We start from the raw sequence: 22,026 nt of genomic DNA, 5'->3' as shown, positions 1-22,026 counted from the left end.
ATATGTACACACACGCACAGCTCTTCTAAAATTATACACATTCAACCTCATTTACTGTGATAGGAAAAACATACTCAAAGCCCAGAAGGGGGAAAAAAGAGAGAGAGAGAAAAAAAACTCAAAATTTTTCTACTGGTTCTGCATACCTGGCCGTACCCGTAGGAGCCCATCACTGACTATAAGGCACTCTGGACTATAAGATGCACATTAGCTTTAGAGTGTTGCAAATTACTTCAGCCAAGAAAGAAACGTGGATCGATCAAAACCAAAAAGCATTTATTGATAAGGAATAATAATGATAGCAGTTTGCAAAGTGTGTTGGATCTTTTAGCCTGACCTTAAATTGCGGTTTGAGCCAAAAGCCATGCCTAAAATTTCAAAAGCATTAAATTTTATAGTCCCTAGCTCGATTCCCTCATGTCCCTCCTACATCGTATACAGACACCAATCATAGCTATCTGTAATGCCTTAAAGACAACAGCATCTCTGATATATTCTGGCATAGGACTAGTTTACTTGCGGGACCGCCCTCTGCCACACGAATCCCAGCGTCCGGTTAGGTCCCACAGAGTTGGCCTTCTCCAGGTCCCATCAACTAGACCAGTGTTTTTCAACCAGTGTGCCGCGGCACATTAGTGTGTTGTGAGACATGATCATGTGTGCCGTGGGGAAATTGAACATGGGTCCCCAAACTACCATTCCTGCCAGGATATCCCTTTTGTGTTCATCGAAACAGGCCCAGGTTTCACACTGAGTATAAATACATTTAGAAACTATATTATTAACTATATGTATAATATGTACTGTGTTAGAGTGTCGTTTTGTGTCATTTTGGTTGGTGGTGTGCCCCAGGATTTTGTAAATGTAAAAAATGTGCTGCGGCTCAAAAAAGGTTGAAAATCACTGAACTAGACAATGTCATTTGGTGGGACCTAGGGAAAGAGCCTTCTCTGTAGGGGCTCCGGCTCTCTGGAATCAACTCCCCCCAGAGATTTGCACTGCCCCCACCCTCCTTGCCTTTCGTAAGAATCTGAAAATGCATTTATGCTGTCAGACTTGGGGCCACTAGACCCCAGCCTCTGCCCAGTGAATGTGTAGGATGTGGTAGTATGCATGTGAATGTTTGATTTTTAAATGTTTAGCTTTTTAAGATAATTTTTTAAATTAATTATTTCTATTAATTGGATTAGAAGGGTTTTATATATTGTATTTTTTTATTGAAATGTTCTGAGCTGCCCTGAGTCCATGGAGAGGGGCGACACATAAGTCCAATCAATCAATCAATCAATCTCCATACAACTTTTTCCATTATTGCCCATAACATATTTTGCAAGCACAACCTTTTCTTATCTCTATTGCCTTGGCCATTCTAGCCTGGGCTATTTCTAACAGTATTCAAAAAACAAACAAACCCTGTTCTACAATGTCACATATTTCAGCATGTATTTTCTCCAACTATCTCAAAGCAAAATAATATTTAATAAGTTTAATAGCGTAAGGGACCTTGCAGGTCATCCAGTCAAATCGTCCCGCTCAAGCAGTATTAAATATTCTACGTGAATGTAAATTTCTACATACTATTTTATTTTTGAATTTTCTTACATCCTACAAGAAGAGAAAAAAACACACCACCTGCCTCTGCCTTCTTGCTGCCACCATAACCCGTTCGCCGCCACCACAGTCCATTTGCTGCAACCTGTTTGTTGCTGGCCATTTGCAGCTGCCCATTTGCCTCCAATCACAAATGGTGGGAGCAGCGATAGTCAGCAATCTGCATCACCTAGAATGGCTGATTGACACCACACCAAACCCCCTCCCCCCACTGCAATATTTGCTGCATAAGATGCACATGTATTTCCACTTTTGGGGGGCGGGAGGGGGAGAGTGTTTTGTAGTCTGAAAAATCTGGTACTTCTTTTTGAATCAGCTTGAGCAGTCGGAGGGAAAGATTGTACAATAAATAATGAAAATTATATATTAATTTGCCCATGATTGTTTCTTGCCTCATTGTGAGGGTTTCCAGAAAACATTGTAATCCAGGACAAGGGAGAGAACTATATAATTGTCTTTCCTGATGTCACAACTAGTAAATATGAGCAGATGTTGTGAGCAGTCCTGAGTCTTCGGAGAGGGGCAGCATACAAATCTAATAAATAGATAGATAGATAGATAGATAGATAGATAGATAGATAGATAGATAGATAGATAGATAAATAAATGGCATGACAGGAGGTTATTTGACTGAATTCGAAAGTTTACCTCCTATGAACCTTAAATCCTCATATGTAATCTATAAAGATTTGAAAGTGGGTAACTTTCCCTCAAAAGAGATCTGTCACTGCTTGCATTTCAGAATTTTTTGTTTCCAGCAAAATATATTTAAAATGGGAGTAGAGTTTGAATAACTTGCTTTTGGAGTAAGGTCAATTGCTGATATCATATCAGCTAGAAAAATGTATTCATTTTTTGATTGTAATGTCTAGGCTCATGTTATCTACATGTTTGTCCTATATTAGTAACCTCAGATTCAGAAAAGCAAATTTTTGGAGAACACTATAGTATTTTGAAAGTAAAACTGCTTTTGTATTTATTTTCAGTTATCACTTGACCTTTACTATACAGAAGATGAAATTTATGAACTTTCATATGCACGAGAGCCAAGAAGTCACCGGGCTGCAGTAAGAAATTTTATTTCAAAACAGGATATAGTGATAATTTAATTATATTATAACAATTATATTAATTTAATATAGAATATAATATTAATTATTAAATAAATACAATGCAAATGCAAACATGCATTTATATATTACAATAGCAGTATTAATTACTAAAATATGTACAATTGAGAGCAAAATTTAATAGGCAGGCAAAAGCAATTCAGTATCCAAGTGCAATAATAACAACAACAATAACAAAACGTTTTCATAGTTAGTCAATCTGCTAGAGCAGGGAACTTTCTACTGACCAAAGACTTCACTTAACTTTTTTGAGGGGAAGAGGCATGTGAAAGTAGATTTTTAAGGCATTATGATTATTTTGTTAAGAATAACAATCAGAAGATACAATACAAGCCAAAAATATTGCCCTGTTAGTTAAGTATTTTAGTAATTACACAATAATTTGTCACTGTGCCATCATTTTCAACAGTCTTGACTAGAAGTGTCTGTGAGGGCTATAAAATGAGAACTAGAGCTGCATGTGCTAATGGATCATAAATACGAAAAATCCCCAAATCACAAAATATCTACGTTTAGAAATTTCTGACACACAGCTTCTTTTTCACAAGATCAGCATTATTTGGGAAAAGGCCAGTCCAAACCTCACACCATCAGTAATAATAGCAGGGGATGATGGTTATAAATATATTCTTAAGAGATCTTCTAAAGCTGAAGGTCTTAACTAATAAATAATAATAAAGCTAACTGTTTTCTTTGTATCATGGGATCGGGCAACTCTCAATTTGCTTTTGTGACTTTCGGAGTGTTCCATTCCCCGGTAATGCCTCCATTTCTGGTGACATTACTTATATGCTCCCTCAGAAACCTTTTTTTTTTTTTTAAAAGAAGGACAGTCTCCTAATGTACAGACTTCACTAGTGGCTGAAAAAAGAGGATAAATTATAATCCACTAATTTGCAACTCCTCTTTTGCCATTTTCAAAGACAATCTGCTTCATAAGAGGTACTTTGTTCTATGGTAGTGGCTGGTGGTGGGCAGCAGCCGGTACGGTCAGGTGCTCAGTCCCAGTAGGAAATTATGGGATGCGCAGGCAGATGTGCGTCCCCAACGTGCACATGCAGGCCCCTACATCAGATTTGGCTTCTGTACATACGCAGCAAGTGAAATCATGTGTGAGGATGCTTGTGTGAGTGATATTTTTGACAATTTTCACTGATTTTTTGCTTCTGTGCGTATGTGGAAGCAAAAATATCGGCAAAAATCACTAAAATCTCATGCGCATGTCCTTACATAATATTTTACTTCCTGCGCATGCGCAGAAGCCAAATCTCATGCCAGTGGTCCCGTGCATGCGCGATGGCCTTGGAGAGGGTGCTCCAGTAGCACCGAAGACAAGGGACCCTTCACTGGTAGTGGCTAATGTTGATATCCAATGTTGTTCAGACAAAAAGTATTAATAAAAATGTGGGGAATTAATAAAATATGGGGAATTAATTATATTTATGTATCACCCAACTCTCAGCAACTCTACATAACATATGTAAGAGAAAAAATAGTAAATGGTACTTCTAAGCATAAAGTAATGTTACCCAAACTATCTGGCAGTTTTACTTTATAACTGCTTTTAATCATGTATGAATGCTTTTCCTCAATAAATATCCAAATACATTTTATTTTTTTAGCCATTGACACCTTGTAAACCCCCAGTTGTAGCAGATTGGGCATCTGGAATTGCCCCCAAACCTGATCCAAAGATAATTAGTAAGCATGTCCAGAGAATGGTAGATGTAAGTATGCTATTTTATTTATTATAAATGTTTTGTGGTAGACTTCTGAGTCTTGATTCATGGTATATTGGTTATGGGGGTTCATTGCAGCATTTCCATTTCCATTAGGATATTACTAGAAAATATGTTTATACTACTGCTGTGCTTCTAGATCTTAATAACTTCTTTTTCATTTACTTTATATCATTCCAGTCGTTTGTTTGGAAATCCCTGTAAAAGCACTTTTTCAAACACAGTCTGTGAAGAAATACATGGCTACCACCTATCCATAAACCACCATCTCCATGGGAATTACATGGGGGTCACAGAACTAGCCGTTCCAGGGGAACGAGAGATCGTTGCTTAATAACGATCCCTTGTTCTGGCTATGTGAACCCAATCCTGGGTGCTGGTGATGAGTGTAATTCTGGCCCTGGGCTCAAGCTGCTGCTACTCAATGCCAGGTCGGTGGTAAATAAAGCTCTCCTCATCCGGGATCTGATCCTGGATGAGGAGGCTGACCTGGCATGTGTTACTGAAACCTGGCTGGGCCCGGAGGGAGGAGTTCCTCTCTCTGAAATTTGCCCAGCCGGGTTTCAGATATGGCATCAGCCTCGACCCCAGGGAAGGGGGGAGGAGTGGCTATTATAGCCAGGGAGAGCCTTGGCTTGCGTAGACTCGTTGCTCCAGAGATTGCGGGCTGCGAGTCCCTCCTGGTGAAGTTGGACTTAGGGGTCCAGGTGGGCATGTTCCTCACGTACCTGCCTCCCAGCTGCGTGTCACAAGCCCTGCCTGTGCTACTCGAGGAGGTAGCCGGGTTGGCGGTGGGGTTCCCCAGACTTATTGTCTTGGGGGACTTTAACCTGCCGTCGCTCGGTGAAACCTCTGGACTGGCACAGGAGTTCATGGCCACCATGACAGCCATGGACCTGACCCAAGTAGTACAGGGTCCGACTCACGAGGGGGGGGCATGCACCCGACATGGTATTCCTCTCTGAGCAATTGAGTAATGGTCTGAGACTAAGAGGCTTAGAAGTGTTGCCTTTGTCATGGTCGGACCATTTTCTACTGTGGCTTAACTTCCTGGCTCCAATCCTTCCCCGCAGGGAGGCGGAACCGATTAAGCTGTTCTGCCCCAGTCGCCTGATGGATCCAGAGGGCTTTCAGAAGGCGTTTGGGGTTATTCCAGATACACTCGTACACAGTTCGGCAGAGTCTCTGGCTGAGGCCTGGAACAAGGCTGCAGCGGAGGCTCTTAACCGAATTGCGCTGTTGCGACCTCTCCGCGGCACTAGACCCCGTAGAGCTCCATGGTCCAACGAGGAGCTCCGGGAGTTGAAACGCCAGAAGAGACGTCTAGAGAAGCGATGGAGGAAGAGTAAGTCCGAATCCGATCGAACACTTGTAAGAGCACATATTAAGACTTACAAAGTGGCGCTCAAGGCGGCAAGATGCGCGTATCATTCCGCCTTGATTGCATCAGCGGAATTCCTCCCGGCCGCTCTGTTTAGGGTGACCCGCTCCCTTCTTAATCAGGGGGGAGTTGGGGAACCCTTGCAGAGTAGTGCCGAGGATTTTAACACGTTTTTCACTGATAAAATCGCTCGGATCCGAGCGGACCTCGACTCTAATTGGAATACAGAGTCGACTGACAACGAGTCAGTTGAGGTGACTGGGGCACGTACTTGTCCACCTGTCTGGGAAGAGTTTGATCTGGTGACACCTGATGAAGTGGACAAGGCCATTGGAGCTGTGAGTTCCGCCACCTGTTTACTGGATCCGTGTCCCTCCTGGCTGGTTTCGGCCAGCAGGGAGGTGACACGGAGCTGGGTCCAGGAGATTGTCAATGCTTCTTTGGGGAGGGGGTCCTTCCCGGATCCACTTGTGGATCCACTTCCCGGAGGCACTTGTGCGCCCCCTCCTCAAGAAGCCTTCCCTGGACCCAGCCATTCTCAATAACTATCGACCAGTCTCCAACCTTCCCTTCATGGGGAAGGTTGTTGAGAAGGTGGTGGCACTCCAGCTCCAGCGGTCCTTGGAAGAAGCCAATTATCTAGGTCCTCAGCAGTCAGGATTCAGGCCCGGCTACAGCACGGAAACTGCTTTGGTCGCGCTGATAGATGATCTCTGGCGGGCCCGGGACAGGGGTTTATCCTCTGTCCTGGTGCTTCTTGACCTCTCAGCGGCTTTCGATACCATTGACCATGGTATCCTTCTGCGCCGGCTGGAGGGGTTGGGAGTGGGAGGCACTGTCCTTCAGTGGTTCTCCTCCTACTTCTCTGGTCGGTCGCAGTCGGTGTTAGTGGGGGGTCAGAGGTCGACCTCTAGGTTACTCCCTTGTGGGGTGCCTCAGGGGTTGGTTCTCCCCCCCCTACTATTTAATATCTACATGAAACCGCTGGGTGAGATCATCCAAGGGCATGGGGTGAGGTATCATCAGTATGCAGATGATACCCAGCTTTACATCTCCACCCCTTGTCCAGTCAGCGAAGCAGTGGAAGTGATGTGCCGGTGCCTGGAGGCTGTTGGGGTCTGGATGGGTGTCAACAGACTCAAGCTCAACCCGGATAAGACGGAGTGGCTGTGGGTTTTGCCTCCCAAGGACAACTCCATCTGTCCATCCATCACCCTGGGGGGGGAGTCACTAACCCCCTCAGAGAGGGTTCGCAACTTGGGCGTCCTCCTCGATCCACAGCTCACATTAGAGAAACATCTTTCAGCTGTGGTGAGGGGGTCGTTTGCCCAGGTTCGCCTGGTGCACCAGTTGCGGCCCTATTTGGACCGGGAGTCACTGCTCACAGTCACTCATGCCCTCATCACCTCAAGGCTCGACTACTGTAATGCTCTCTACATGGGGCTACCTTTGAAAAGTGTTCGGAAACTTCAGATCGTGCAGAATGCAGCTGCGAGAGCTATCATGGGCTTTCCTAAATTTGCCCATGTCACACCAACACTCCGCAGTCTGCATTGGTTGCCGATCAGTTTCCGGTCACAATTCAAAGTGTTGGTTATGACCTATAAAGCCCTTCATGGCACTGGACCAGAATATCTCCGGGACCGCCTTCTGCTGCACGAATCCCAGCGACCAGTTAGGTCCCACAGAGTTGGCCTTCTCCGGGTCCCGTCAACTAAACAATGTTGTTTGGCGGGACCCAGGGGAAGAGCCTTCTCTGTGGCGGCCCCGACCCTTTGGAACCAACTCCCCCCAGATATCAGAGTTGCCCCCACCCTCCTAGCCTTTCGTAAGCTCTTTAAAACCCACCTCTGTCGTCAGGCATGGGGGAATTGACATGTTCCTTTCCCCTAGGCTTATAAAATTTATGCATGGTACGCTAGTGTGTATGATTGGTTTTAATTTGTGGTGTTTTTTAAAGTAATTTAAATATTGGATTTGTCGTACATTGTATTGCTATTGCTGTGAGCCGCCCCGAGTCTGCGGAGAGGGGCGGCATACAAATCTGATTAAACTTGAAACTTGAAACTTGAATTAGGCCATTATGTACTTACAATAAATAAAATCTAGGCATTTAGCTTCATGATAAGACGTTGTATGCTGTCTAGTTTAACCCTTTGTCTCAATTCCTGATGTGAAGGAACATTTCTTCCCATGACACAAACCCACAGAAATGACTTTCAGAATAACCTAAATTAACACCTTTTCTCCCTCATTAAGGGGTGGGCTACTGCACAGATGGGGGTGGAACGCAGTGGGATAGCAAAAGTGGAGTTCCACTGCAGAGCACCTAATTTGCACTGAAAGATGATGAAAGAAAATACAGGGTGTCCTGCATAAGCCACGCCCACAGTGTGGTAGTAAAATTTTTGGTAGCCCTTCACTGCCCACACGATTGTAAATCTGAGACCTGGTGCATAAACTCTGTGAGTAAATAGTTAAGGCTCCAGACTAGAAAGTAAGAGACTCTTGAGTTTTATATTTCTTCATATTTCATCTTTCTAGTCGAGCCTTGGCCATAAAAGCGACTGGGTGTCTTTGGGACATTTTTTCTCTCTCAGCCTAACCTACCTCATAGGTTTGTTGTTATGAGGAAAGGTTTGTTGGCTATGTTTGCAGAACTAATAAAGGTGGAATACAAATAAATAAACAGCATTTTAACAATTGAAGGGAAAGAAGGAATAACATTGCAGAAAAAGGCATTTGAACCATTTGACGTTAGAACTAAATTATTTGTCAAGTTAAGAAATCTATATGAAATTTTTTTTAATAAATACTTGACTAAGCTGCATGTTATGAATTATATATTATGCAGAGGACTAAGTGTACACCCTCTATATAGAGTGCAGAAGTTATGTATTGCATATAAATGAAATACTTTTAAATGCCACATAATTTTAATGAATTTAGAGAAAAGGATAAATTGATTTTTTCATACAACACAGCAAATGAGATCACTATGCTGGATTTCGTATTTCATCACCAGTCAGGCACTTCCCAAGCACCCAGGACTGCGTGATGTAGCGGCAAATTATGTTTGCCGATCCCAGTAAAGCGGCCTTTAGCAATTGACAGATGGAGATTTTGTCAATTTCGATGGTTTTCAAATGTCCGCTGAGATCCTTTGGCACTGCACCCAGTGTGCCAAGTACCACTGGGACCACTTTCACTGGCTTATGCCAGAGACGTTGCAGCTCGATTTTTAAATCTTCGTATTTCACTAATTTCTCTAGCTGCTTCTCCTCAATTCTGCTGTCCCCTGGGATTGCGATGTCGATGATCCATACTTTCTTTTCTCCACAATCAGGATGTCTGGTGTGTTATGCTTCAGAATTTGGTCAGTCTGAAGTCGGAAGTCCCACAGTAGTTTTGTTTGCTCATTTTTGACCACTTTTTTGGGCTTATTATTATTAATTTTATTATTATTATTATTATTATTATTATTATTATTATTATTATTATTATTTATTAGATTTGTATGCCGCCCCTTCCTAGTCAATTAGGGGAACTGCAATGGTATTTGATTTATTTCAAATACAGCTTTTCTTATTTTTCTACTACTTTATGCAGTCTGTTTTTAAAAATTACGATCACGATCAGGATGGATGTATTTCTCAAGAAGAATTTGAGAAGATTGCTGCAAGCTTCCCTTTCTCCTTTTGCGTAATGGATAAAGACAGGTATTTATTTACTAATAAATATTCTCTGATTATCTTTATATGTGTATCGTTATCCAAGGAAAGTATTGGACTTGTATAATATGTCAGAGAATTTTACAGACTTATATTGCTTCCTTATTCTTACCTCCTTTGAAGCCTTAAGTTTGATTTTCACTGAGGGTAGGGTTTTCAAGATAATTCCTTGAGCTTTTGACCAGTTGACAAGGCTTGTCCATTCTCTTCATGTGTTTGTTGGATAATGTCAATGAAAAGCTTGCTTTTTATGCTTGGTTTCAAATAACTGAGAGAGCAGGACGTTATAAATGCTTTTATGTTTAAAGGATGCCTAGTGTACATTTTACCTCCTCCTTTAAGCTTGTTCATTCTATCAGTCAGACTTAGAATTCATATACTGTAGTGCAATTTGAAGGTACAATGCTGGTAATTATCCTCCAGCCTGCTTCTTTGTTTTGATAATTGTACAGCATGTTCAGGATTTTTTGTGAAGGCTGCTTCTCAAGCTGGCTTTGAAGAACTATTAAGGAGCCCTTGTGATCTCCTTGGCAGGGTCACGTAGGGTGTGTGCTTGTGTGTTTCATGTACTTCTAGATATTCTTTGCTGTGAAAAAGATTTAATGCTTTTATATTATATGAGCTGGCAGATTTTTGTGGCTGAATTGAAATGAAGGGGGGGCACTATTAACTCCTGCTGTAAGTGCATTAAGCCTCATTTGTCCTTTTTGTTTATTTGTTTGTTTGTTTGTTTGCAGGGAAGGTCTGATTAGCAGGGATGAAATTACAGCCTATTTCATGAGGGCCAGTTCAATCTATTCAAAATTAGGCCTTGGCTTTGCCCACAATTTCCAGGAGACCACTTACCTAAAGCCGACATTCTGTGACAACTGTGCTGGATTTGTAAGCTTGGGGATAGGGGGTATTTGAAAAGTAAAATTATATCTCATGATGTGTGTAACAAGAATTGTTCGGTTGCGGTAGTAACTCCAGATTTTTGTTACTATAGGATTTGTTTCATTTTGTTTTTGTGCCTTTAATACTTTAATTACTGTTAATCAGAATGGGCCATACCTTTATTATGCGGTGCATGCTTTGCATAATTAAAATTTTAGGCAGGGATGAAATGTTCCCGGACCTGGTGTGCTTGCTGGTTGTCGGAGATTCAGTTGCAATTGCAGCATGAGTCCTCGCCCAGATGTCCAGACTCCACCATTTTGGTTCTTTTACCCTCTGCATGTGCAGTGTCTGTGTAGGTGAGTGAAGACTCACACTGTGATTGTTACCAGATATCCAATGACCGGCAGGCACACCACCACCAGAAGTATTTCATCCCTGCCTAAAACTGGTTTTAGATCAAATTTCAGAGCTTTTCAGTTTTAGCTGTGGAGCTCTGAGTTTTCTGAGTATATGTAAAACATGAAAAGTTGCTGCTGCCACACCATATTAACTATTGATCTGATTTAATGGAGGCATTGTTCCATCATAGAATTTAATAATATTGAATGTAAATAGTGTGTGTTAACCAGTAGATCAGGGGTGAGTTATGCTTCCTCCCATGTTGCGTGGCTATGCCTCATGCTGAAAAATAAAAATAAAATATTAAAAAGCCAAAAACAAGATGGTGACGCATGTCTAGTGCCAGAAACTCGACTTCTGCCTATGTTCAGAAGAAGAAAAAAAAATCCCCCCCAAATTAAAAAAAAATATGGTGGTGCCCAGGGACTGGTTTGGGTGAACCGATCTGAACTGGGAGGAATCGACTTCTGCAGTAGATGTCCTTTAAAGGCAATAACTAGGCCTTCTAACCTTCTCACCTTCTATAAAATGGCTGCATCATGTGTCCTTAAGCTTTAAAAATATATTTGATTATTGGAAAATCTGTATTCTTACCGAAGGAAGCTTACTATATCTCAGAGCTCTTACTAATCTCCAGACATTTTTTTGTTTCATTGCCTTCACTTGTAGGGCATTTGATAAAATAGGCATTTTATAAAAGGCATTGGATAAAGTAGACCATAACCTACTACTAGATAAAGTGGTGAAAATATGGGTTAGAGAGCAATACCACCAGATGGATTCAAAACTGGCTAACCAATCACACTCAATGCCGAGTGCTCAATGGAACTACCTCTACATGGAGGGAAGTATGCAGTGGAGTACCCCAAGGCTCTGTTTTAGGTCCTGTATTCTTCAATATCTTCATCAATGACTTGGATGAAGGGATAGATGGGAAACTCATTAAATTTGCAGATGACACCAAACTGGCAGGAATAACTCAAGATACAGAAGGATCTTGACAGGCTTGAACATTGGGTGCTATCAAATACAATGAAATTTAATGGTGAAAAAAATTAGATTCTACTTTTAGGTAGGAAAAACAAAATGCACAGATGCAATATATGTGGTACCTTGTTCAACAGTAGTAACTCTGAGAGGGATCTTGGAATCCTAGTGGACAATCATTTAAATCTGAGCCAGCAGTGTACAGCAGCTGCCAAAAAAGCCAACACAGTCCTAGGCCACATTAACGGAGGGATAGAATCAAGATCACTTGAAGTGGTAATACCACTTTATAATGCCTTCGTAAGGTCACAGGTGGAATACTGCATTCAGTTTTGGTTGCCAAGATGCAAAAATGATGTTGAGACTCTAGAAAAAGTGCAGAGAAGAGCAACAAAAAAGATTAGGAGACTTGGAGGCTAAAACATATGAAGAACAGTTGCAGGAACTGGGTATGTGTAGTTTAATGAAAATAAAGGCTAGGGCAGACATGATAGCAGTATTCCAGTAGCAGTAACTAATAACTAACTAATCAAGGAGAAAAGCATCATAGAACTAAGGAGAAATTTCCTGACAGTTACAACAATTGACAGGGATAGGAGTCTGATCAAAGTGGACCAAAATGGAATTCTTACTAGTTGTGATTTGGAAACCATGTTTTTTTTAAATGGAACCTAAAATGTAATTCTGCCTTTGTTATAGTAAAATCCTTTGCCTTTTTTGCAACTATATAATTCACTTTTCAAACAACTGCTATTCTAAGACTTCTTTTGAATGTATTTTTGCTAAATCAGATAGCAAATCTCCCTGTCTTATTATAACTGTGCATTTGATTTTGATTTTTTAAGTGGAAAACTTTGTAATGATATTTGTTAAATTTTATTTTGCTACTTACAGCATACCAGTATTTATCAAACCTACCTGATTATTGTTTTTCATTTCATTTCTATAAATGGTATATTAGCTATCCTCCAATTTTTGTTATTCTGAAAATTTGATAAGCATTTTTTCACTTCACCATTTAAAATAATAATAAAAAAGAGTAAAATTCCAGCATTGATATTTGTGGCACCCCACTTAATATATTTTTTCAATTTGATGATGAACCATTGATGAACACTTTCTGAGTGTGGTTTGCAAGCTGTTTAATTTTCCATGCCATCCATCTCACATTTAAATAATCAGCGTATTATAGGTGCTTTGACAAATTCTTTCCTGAAGTCAAAATATACAGTATCTATAGTATTTCTGCAATTTATGAAGGAAATTACCTAATCAAAAAAGTGACGGGGTCTAGCTAGATTTGTTAGTCTGGCTATATTAACAAATATATGATGACTTTTGATAATTACTGTATTTTTAAAAAAATTGCAATGTTTTTATAGACTTACACTTTTACTATTTTTAAAATCTTTTCAAATATTGATGCCATGCATCTGTAATCTCATGGTTCTTCCTCTTCCCTGTCAGATTTTTATTCTTTTGGTCATATTGTCCTTTATTGTTCTTTGAGACTATCTCAAAAATTATTCATAAATATTTCTTCAGAATCTTGGGAAGTGATTCATTTTGTCCTAGAGATTTAAACTTATTCAAAATAAAGCAATATTCCTTATTATGTTTCTGTCACCCTCAAAGTATAGTCCTTCATTTTGTGCTTCGCTATTTCTTAGTAGAATACTTATTGTATTGAAGAATATTGAACCAAATAGGAATTTGATATTTCTGCGTTGCTTTGTTTCCTACTACAGTGATCCCTCGAGTTTCGCGTCCTCGAGCATCGCGAAAGGGCTATATCGCGAGTTTTCAACCCGGAAGTAAACAACACCATCTGCGCATGCGTGCCCTTTTTTTCTATGGCCATGCATGCGTAGATGGTGGAGTTTCCCCAGCTGGGAAGCAATAAGAGCAACGGGGTGGGCGGGGGAAGGCCGGGCGGCGCGCGCGCGGGGGGCCGCTTCCCAGCTGGGAAGCAATAAGAGCAACGGGGTGGGCGGGGGAAGGCCGGGCGGCGCGCGTGCAGGGGCCGCTTCCCAGCTGGGAAGCAATAAGAGCAACGGGGTGGGTGTGGGAAGGTCGGGCGGCGCGCGCGGGGGGCCGCTTCCCAGCTGGGAAGCAATAAGAGCAACGGGGTGGGCGGGGGAAGGCCGGGCGTCACGCGCACGGACAAGCGGCAGCAGCGAGGCGGCGGGGAAACCCCAATCTTCGGCTCCTCGCTGCTGCGGTGGAAGTAAAAACACCATCTGCGCATGCGCAGATGGTGTTTTTACTTCCGCACCGCTACTTCGCGAAACATCGATCATCGCGTGGGGTCCTGGAACGGAACCCTCGCAATGATCGAGGGACCACTGTACACTTTTGTGTTCTTTACAAAGCAATTGATCTTTTGTTTTCAATTGTACATAAAGGCACTTTTTGTTATTAGCATTCTTTATTAGCTTTATTAGTTTGATTGCATCTGTTTATGTTTTCTTTGTAATTTGACTCTTTAATTTCTGTATGTATATTTCCCCACCTAAGTTTCACTGTTTGCATAGCTACATTAATGTCTTACACGTTGCTTTTCATGGGAATCTTTTGCAATTGTGCTTTTGACACCATCTACTTTAAAAATTTGCATCCATCAAGGTATTTTTCCTCTTACCTTCACCTACTGTGGGATCCTATTATCGTTGCTTTAAGTTTATTAACATTTTTTGAAGTCTAAAATGAATATTTGATAATGCTCAGTTTTAGTTTTGATTTAACTTGAATGCAATATTGTAATGTGTTTTTTCTTTTTTTTTCTTTTTTAGCTTTGGGGTGTTATTAAACAAGGATATAGGTGCAAAGGTAAATGCCTTACTTTGAGTTAAATCATCTTTTCAGGGGAAATTGTCCATTGTGGTAACCCTTTTCGAATAACAGATTTTAAATTATTTTAGGAATGAGATTTTTAGCATAAATAACGTAGAACCTAAACAATTCCCTATCTATATCTATAGTTCTCCATGGTTTTGTTCATTTCCTGAGTAACTGAAGAATCCGGGAAGAAACATTTAGGAAAATATGCAGAGATTGTTATATCAGTTGATGTTCATCTTAGATTATTAACTGGCAGGTGATTTTATTAAAAGTTATAATTTTACTTTTAGTTAAGTAGCAATGCCATGTAATACTGTTCTATATTTAAAAGTATACTTTAAATGTGTTAAAGATATGAAAAGAGCTTATCTCTGGTAAAACCTACATGGACCGTGAGTTACAGTTCATGTAGCATTTCCTGGTCTTTTGCAAAATTTGGAAAGAATAGAATAGAATAACAGAGTTAAAAGGAACCTTGGTGGTCTTCTAGTCCAACCCTCTGCTCAGGTAGGATAAGCCTGTACCATTTCAAACAAATTGTCTGAATTTTGTCTGAAATGTCTCTTAAAACTTCCAGTGTTCAAAACTTCCAGTATTCATAACTTCTAGAGGCAAATTGTTCCACTGATTAATTGTTCTGTCAGGAAATTTCTCCTTAATTCTAGGTTGCTTTTCTCCTTGACTAGCTTCCATTCATTGCTTCTTGTTCTACCTTCAGGTACTTTGCCAGATTCTCTCTTCATTGTGGCAGCACCTGGGATACTGGAACACTGCTATCATGTCACCTCTAATCTTTCTTTTAATTGAACTAACCAGGAAAGGAGTTGAGATAGAAGAGGAATTACTATGTGGAAGTAATTTTTTATTCACTAGGCTAGTAAGCTGATTTTGTTTTCATTTGTTTTAAGATTGTGGAATGAACTGTCATAAGCAATGCAAGGATCTAGTTGTATTTGAATGCAAGAGAAGACCCAAAATAACAGCTTTGGATAACAGTCCAGCATCAGCTCTTGCATCTAGCCTATGTCCCATGGGACTTAAGGAACATATGCATGGTAAGTTCAGTTTAATGAAACATTTGTTACTCAATATTTTGTCTATTTTTAAAGAATAGTAATAGTTAATAGGTAGTGATTTTCAAAATGGTTTCCATTGTTAATACATCAACAAATCCCATCCGCTCTGCAAAAATTCATTAGGGCTGCAGAAGACATATCTACTTAGGAAACAAATGTTATGTTTAACCTTGGATAGTGGATGATCACGCTTTCTATTCAATATTTTTGGTTTTAAAGGCAACATAATGAATTGTCAGTACTAACCCAAGTAAGCAGTAGGTAGAACTGTATTACAGGGTAGAGAGATGTTCCTTTCAATGTTTCAGCACAAAGACAATGATAGTAATTAAAATATATTAGTTGTAATAAATGTCAGAGTTCTAGCTAGAATTCACACAGATTTACAAAGATATGTATCATTAATGGGTGGAGGTTTTTTGGGTTTTTTACATTTTATGTGTAATAGATAAACCTTCAGGCTTCTTGATTCTATAATTTCCCAGGACTTAAAATGGACATCTAACATTAGACCCATCCTTAAAAAGACACAACAAAGAATATGTTCCTCCTGAATCAACTCAGAAAGCTCAGATTGGCCAAGGAGCTGCTGATCCAGTTCTGCAGAAGAATTATAGAATCTATCGTCTGTACTTCTATAACTATCTGGTTTGGTATACCAATCAAACAGGATAGGTATAGACTTCAACAGATAGTTAGGACTGCAGAAAAAACCATTGCAACCAGCCTGACTTCCACTGAGGACCTGTGTACTGCATGAGCCAGAAAGAGGGCTGAGAAAATATCTATAGAATCCTCATGTCCTGGACACAAACTAACTGTTCCTCCCCTTAGTTGTTTTGCATGCCAAAGTAACTAGATACAAAGATGCACGTTTCCCTCATGCCATCACTCTACTGAACATCTAATTTCCACAGCATTATCTTCTATGTAAACATATTTACCTCTGTAGTAGGGCTATATTACTATTATCCTTCTCATCTTTTCTTTTACCTTTTACTATTAGTATCTTATGATTATATTACTTTGTATGTACACTGAGAAGGCTTATGGACCGGAGACAAATTCCTTGTATCTCCAATTATACTTGGTCAATAAAGATTCTGTTCTGATCTCTATCATTCTATTTTATTTTATTTATTTGTCAAACACGTATAGTATTATAGTACATATTAACATAACATAAGTAGAATGTAGTAATAGAAAGGATAATAAGACAGGACAGGGACTAGGCACATTCTGTTCTATTCTTTTCTATTCCTATTCTATTCATAAACCATAACTCAGAAAGAGATTCTTTAGAGATTCATAGTACCATTTAGATTGATGGAGATTTAATGAAAAATACTTTTGGGCCCACAGCTTAGTTTGCCAGCACTTATATTAGAAGGTATTTATAATAGATTATAAATAGAGTTCTGTATTTATCTTTGATCAGACCGACCCAATTCAGTGCAGGAAATTGGGGTGTCGAGTAGGAATGTTTTTCAGTTCTTCCTGGAGATTTCAGAAATTTAATATGATTTTTACATACATACATACATACATACATACATACATACATACATACATACATGTTTTTTCTGTTGGATTCTCCCTTAATTTTAAATATTCAGCAAAAATATGTGATCTATCTATCTATCTATCTATCTATCTATCTATCTATCTATCTATCTATCTAAACCCAAGTAATTGTTGTCTGTAAACCATAGATAATATGAGAAGTTGTGTAACCACAGTTGTTCATTAAGAAATGATGAAAACAAGCCATAGCTTAATGTCATGTGTGATCTAAGCAAATTTCAGAACCCTGGGTTCGTATCTCGGATTGTTCGTATGGCGATGGGTTCGTATCACAAGGTACCACAGTATATTGTTTTTTTTCTGTTGTAAATCTTGCATAATCTTAAACAATCACTAGTAGAATATAAATGTTTCTAACCAAAAAGCACTGAATTGTAGGGATAATATTGTTAATATAATGGACAAATTACATAATGCTAGAAATAAAAGTTAAGGAAGTAAATAGTGTTTTTTAGATATTTCCTTTATTATTTTCACTGAGCAGTCCAGAATATTATGTAGCTCATTATGATCCTCAATGCTTATTATGTTCTATGTTCCCCCCCATGTTAGGGCTGGAGGAAGGAGGATTTCCATTTCCTAATGGCGAGATGGTTGACCATAATGAAGGCAGCAAAGATAGGACTATTATGCTCATGGGAACTTCAGCCCAGAAAATCTCAGTAAGGCTAAAGCCATCTGTGGTGCACAAGGGTACACAAACTGATATAATGATGGTGCTCGGTAATGAAGTGTCTAATCTACAAAGAGAATCTGGAACGTCATCTGAAAGTAGTTTTCTCCTGCCGTCTCCTATGTATCCATGTCCAAGTCCACTTCTTGCCCGGAAAAAGGCGTATGTGAAATGGGAAAATAAGGATTGCGGTCAAAAGGTGAAGGAAGATCCACAAACACTAAAACCCACATATCAAGAACTAGAAAAGGTATGAAACAGCTTTGAAAACTTCACAGAATAATTGAGACTATGCAGAAACCATGTAAACTCTGTTGCTCTGAGTTTGAAGTATGCAAACGAGTACTTTTAAAAAATATAAATAAATTTTCAGGTACACCGTCAGCCCCTTATAAGTGAAATAATGCAAAGATCCTGTGACTAGACTCCTTGAATTTCTGGTTTTAAAATGGCCATTTTAATGAAAAGGCATATTTCCAAAATTAATACTGGCAGTCATCAAGCTATTTTACATTTAAAGACTCTGCTCCAAATTACATATGACCCCATTTCAAAGTTACAACAGATGCAGCAGCCCTGAGGGATATTTTCCCTTAAGACCCACCACAATGTTGCTGCACCCCCCTTTTCTTCCCAGGGCCCCCCAGACGCCCCCCTCACAGCTCTTGAGGGCCCCATATGCTCATTACACACAACACTTACCTTTCAAAGCTCTCCCTGCCTCATATTATGGAAGGAGGGCAGACTATGCGTTCCCCAGGATGTGATCCAAATGTGCCCACTATTTTGTTCTGTCTGCTTGTAGGCAGGGAGAAAATGGCGGCCGCCAGACAAACTGCTTCATTTTGCTGCCTTAAGAGACGTCTGCACAATGCTTCAGGTAGCTTCTGAACACCACTGTGCAAACTTGGGCTTTGTGACAGCAGCCTGAATGTAGCTGCCATTTTGTCCCTGCATCCACAAATGGGTGGACACAAAATGGCAGCTGCAAGACAAAATGCTTTGTCTGGGGGGGGGGGCAGGAGGGTTTTGGATCCCAGTGAGGCAGGGAAGCAGGTCCAAGGCCTGAGAGGAACCAGAGGGGTGGAAAGGCACAGAGGATGTCTCAGGAGCTGGAGGAGGCCTGGGACAGGCTACAATGTGACCTGGGGAGATGCTGCAATAGAAACCTCCAAAGTTTCCCCCACTTCTGTAGTACTCCATGCTCCACTTAATTACCCATGCAACCTGAGTTATGTGGAGAATCATTAACCATCACCACCTTCCTCCTTTCCTGCTGAATGGAAAACTCAGGGGTGGGCAGAAGATTCATTAGTTAAAATACAGATGTTTTCTTCCAGTTACTTAGATGCTGCTGCTTGCAAATGAAAGCATGTGTTCACCAAGCTCTCAGTCAATTGTGGTAATTGCTCTCCTCTTGGGCAAACAACTGTGTGTCTTTCACATCATTTGCTGCTCAAGTCACATAATTCTTAAACTAGCATGCCATTCAGGCAAGTGTTCCTACTAACAAAACTAAACATTCAGAAACTGTTCTGTTCTGATGGTATATTTTTGTTTAGGAAAGAAATGTTCTGACTGCAGAGAATGAAGCTCTCAAGCTGCGGCTTAAACAAGCTCATAAGAAGATTGAATTCCTCAGCATTCATCAAAATCATATACTGGACACTAGGGAACATGGAGATTGCTTGTAGCTTAGAGGAAAAACATAGTAAGGAAAAGGATAAAGCCAGTGGGATTTTTGAGTGTATTTAAGTGTATGCAATTAAATGTGTGCAGCATGGCAGGACTTTAAAGTAAGATTGTCTTATTTTGACAGCTATTAGTACTTGTGGATGTATATATTTTGTGCTATCGGTTTAACTAGTTTGCCTTCTGTTTGGCTGAAACCACATTGTTTGGAGCTTGTTATTTTTACACCAAGGAACACACCTGTTGCCAAAGTAACCAAACTGCATTATCAAATAGGAATGTGTACCTTGGCCTAATTGTTGCTAATTTTGGCAATGCAAACTTGAAAATGGGCATGATTTTTTTTTATTTGAAAGTTAACTTCACAAATGCTTGCTGCTTGAATGGGCATATGAGTCAAGCAGCCATTTCCATATTCTTTTTGAATTGTTTGGTCTCTTTTTCCAAGGATGCTCATTTCAGAGAGGCAGTTCCAAAAGCTTCCTCTTGGCAGAGGTGCACAGAATATGGGCAGTGGTACCAGTGGTTTGCAAGAATAAAAAAGAATGGAAAGCTATAGCAAATCATGATTGTGCAAACTATATTTAGATTTCTTTTCTCTTTTTGCACACAACTTCTAACTCATTTTTTGTGCTTTTCGTAATGTTTAGCTTGCACTGAAAAGAAATAGCAAAAGAAATAGCATGTTGAGTATGTACAGTATGTATTTATGTTTATAAATACAATATTCATTTGATTCAAAGTGAAAGATGCTATTTTCAACTATTGTGAATGAAAATATTCTCTTGCTTGCCAAAACCAGTGTGCAGGATTCCCCAGCACCTCTGCAATTTTGCCAACCCAACCACTTACAAATATCTGCGTACCTTTTTCGACCTGCAGAGCACCTCTTGTGTATCTCTCCGACTATAATTTGAGAACCACTTGATAAGCACAAGCAATGCTAAAAGCCACTTTCATGTCTCCATCTCTCTTTTTTAATAGTAACTTTATTAAAATCTCAATTAAAATTGCAACAAAAATAACACAATTAAAGAAAAAAGTAGAAAAGAAAAAATATAAAGAAAAAAGATATATAAAGAAATGACTCCCTTCACAACACAACACAACACAACAAATATAAACAATTTTAGTAACACATTACCCTTAAAAAATAACTAAATCTTCTTCCCATATCCTATCTATTAACCCTCATCATTTAAGTCCTGGTGTTAGCAAAAGTCAATTAAGAATTAACAGAAATAACATATCTGTTTTAACCTAGATCAAATAAAGCAAATGTATATTCCTTCATTTTATTTCTGATGATCTTTAGTCCCTTCAACTAATGTCCTAGAACTTGCTTTCTTTCCCCCTTTTTCTCCTCTCACAAAATTCTTCAAAGTTTTAACAAGTTTCTTTTGTAAATCCAAAATGAGAAAATTATCCAGTTCACTCTGTTGATTTATTATTTGTACATCCCTTTTAATTGTTAAGAAATGAGCTGGGGGGTTTTGTATGCTCATTTTCCATCTCATTTTTTACCATTTCTGAAGGTAGTTATTACAAAATAAAAGTATGCAAACCCAATGTCCTTTTAAAGGCCCAGACTACAATTTGAGCAAGGTGGCTGTTCCCTCATCTGCCAGAGCTCTAAAGCCACTGGTGACTGCTGTCTTGTAGTCCACTCACAAGATGCAATTATCTGGAACACTTGTGGGTAATCTCAAGTGTTCTTGTCTGGAGAGGAATTACAGCTTGGTTGTTTCTGTCTTTTCATTCTGCCACAATCATTGGCTCTGCTTTTCATGGAACTGTCCTGAGTTCTTGATTTCTTCTCTGGAAATATATAAATTCTCAGTCCATAATAATTTTAGAACTGACAAATTAGTAGTGCACTATAAAATATTGTGTAAAAGTTTTTCATGTAACTTTTGTTCTATTTATTTACAACCTTATTTTAAGGCTATGGTTCCAAATGTAATTTATTTTTTTGTAGCAATGTATTTCCCCAGCTAAAATGATATTTGTACTTAGTGTGTAATATATAGTTATTCTTTTATTTTGAGTAATGTCATGGTACTATTACGGTATATTTGTACAGTTCCCTGTAAGGCTGAACTTAAATCTGTTAGATTCTTTAAATAAGCAGCTTTTGTAATATAAATATTTTTCAGAAGCCTCTCCAATTGATGTTAGGCAAGTCTGATTATTTAAATTATTGTATAATAAAAATGATCAATGCATGGTTTTTTAAGGTTGAACTGAAAATTAGAAATTATACACTAAATGTGAACTGAAGTAATGAAAATTACTTGATTGCA

At 39.4% G+C, this 22,026-nt stretch overlaps 1 protein-coding gene across 4 annotated transcripts in view; it reads left to right on the top strand.

Moving 5' to 3' along the window:
• Positions 1–22,026, top strand: part of RASGRP1 (RAS guanyl releasing protein 1) — a 73,620-nt gene extending 51,594 nt beyond the window's left edge. For 3 of the 4 annotated variants that reach the window (XM_070756509.1, XM_070756517.1, XM_070756528.1), the window contains 9 exons: positions 2,598–2,678; positions 4,364–4,468; positions 9,471–9,580; positions 10,330–10,474; positions 14,650–14,686; positions 15,607–15,753; positions 17,911–18,281; positions 18,837–18,911; positions 19,594–19,818. In XM_070756509.1, coding sequence (XP_070612610.1) covers positions 2,598–2,678; positions 4,364–4,468; positions 9,471–9,580; positions 10,330–10,474; positions 14,650–14,686; positions 15,607–15,753; positions 17,911–18,281; positions 18,837–18,911; positions 19,594–19,725 — 1,203 coding nt within the window. In that variant the 3' untranslated portion in view covers positions 19,726–19,818. Of the gene's footprint in view, positions 1–2,597; positions 2,679–4,363; positions 4,469–9,470; positions 9,581–10,329; positions 10,475–14,649; positions 14,687–15,606; positions 15,754–17,910; positions 18,282–18,836; positions 18,912–19,593 lie in introns of all 4 variants that reach the window. The other variant, XM_070756521.1, reaches the window with a different exon arrangement.

The sequence above is a fragment of the Erythrolamprus reginae genome, chromosome 1 (genome assembly GCF_031021105.1).
Source record: "Erythrolamprus reginae isolate rEryReg1 chromosome 1, rEryReg1.hap1, whole genome shotgun sequence".
Lineage (NCBI taxonomy): Eukaryota > Metazoa > Chordata > Lepidosauria > Squamata > Dipsadidae > Erythrolamprus > Erythrolamprus reginae.
This window is presented reverse-complemented; position numbering and strand designations above follow the sequence as displayed.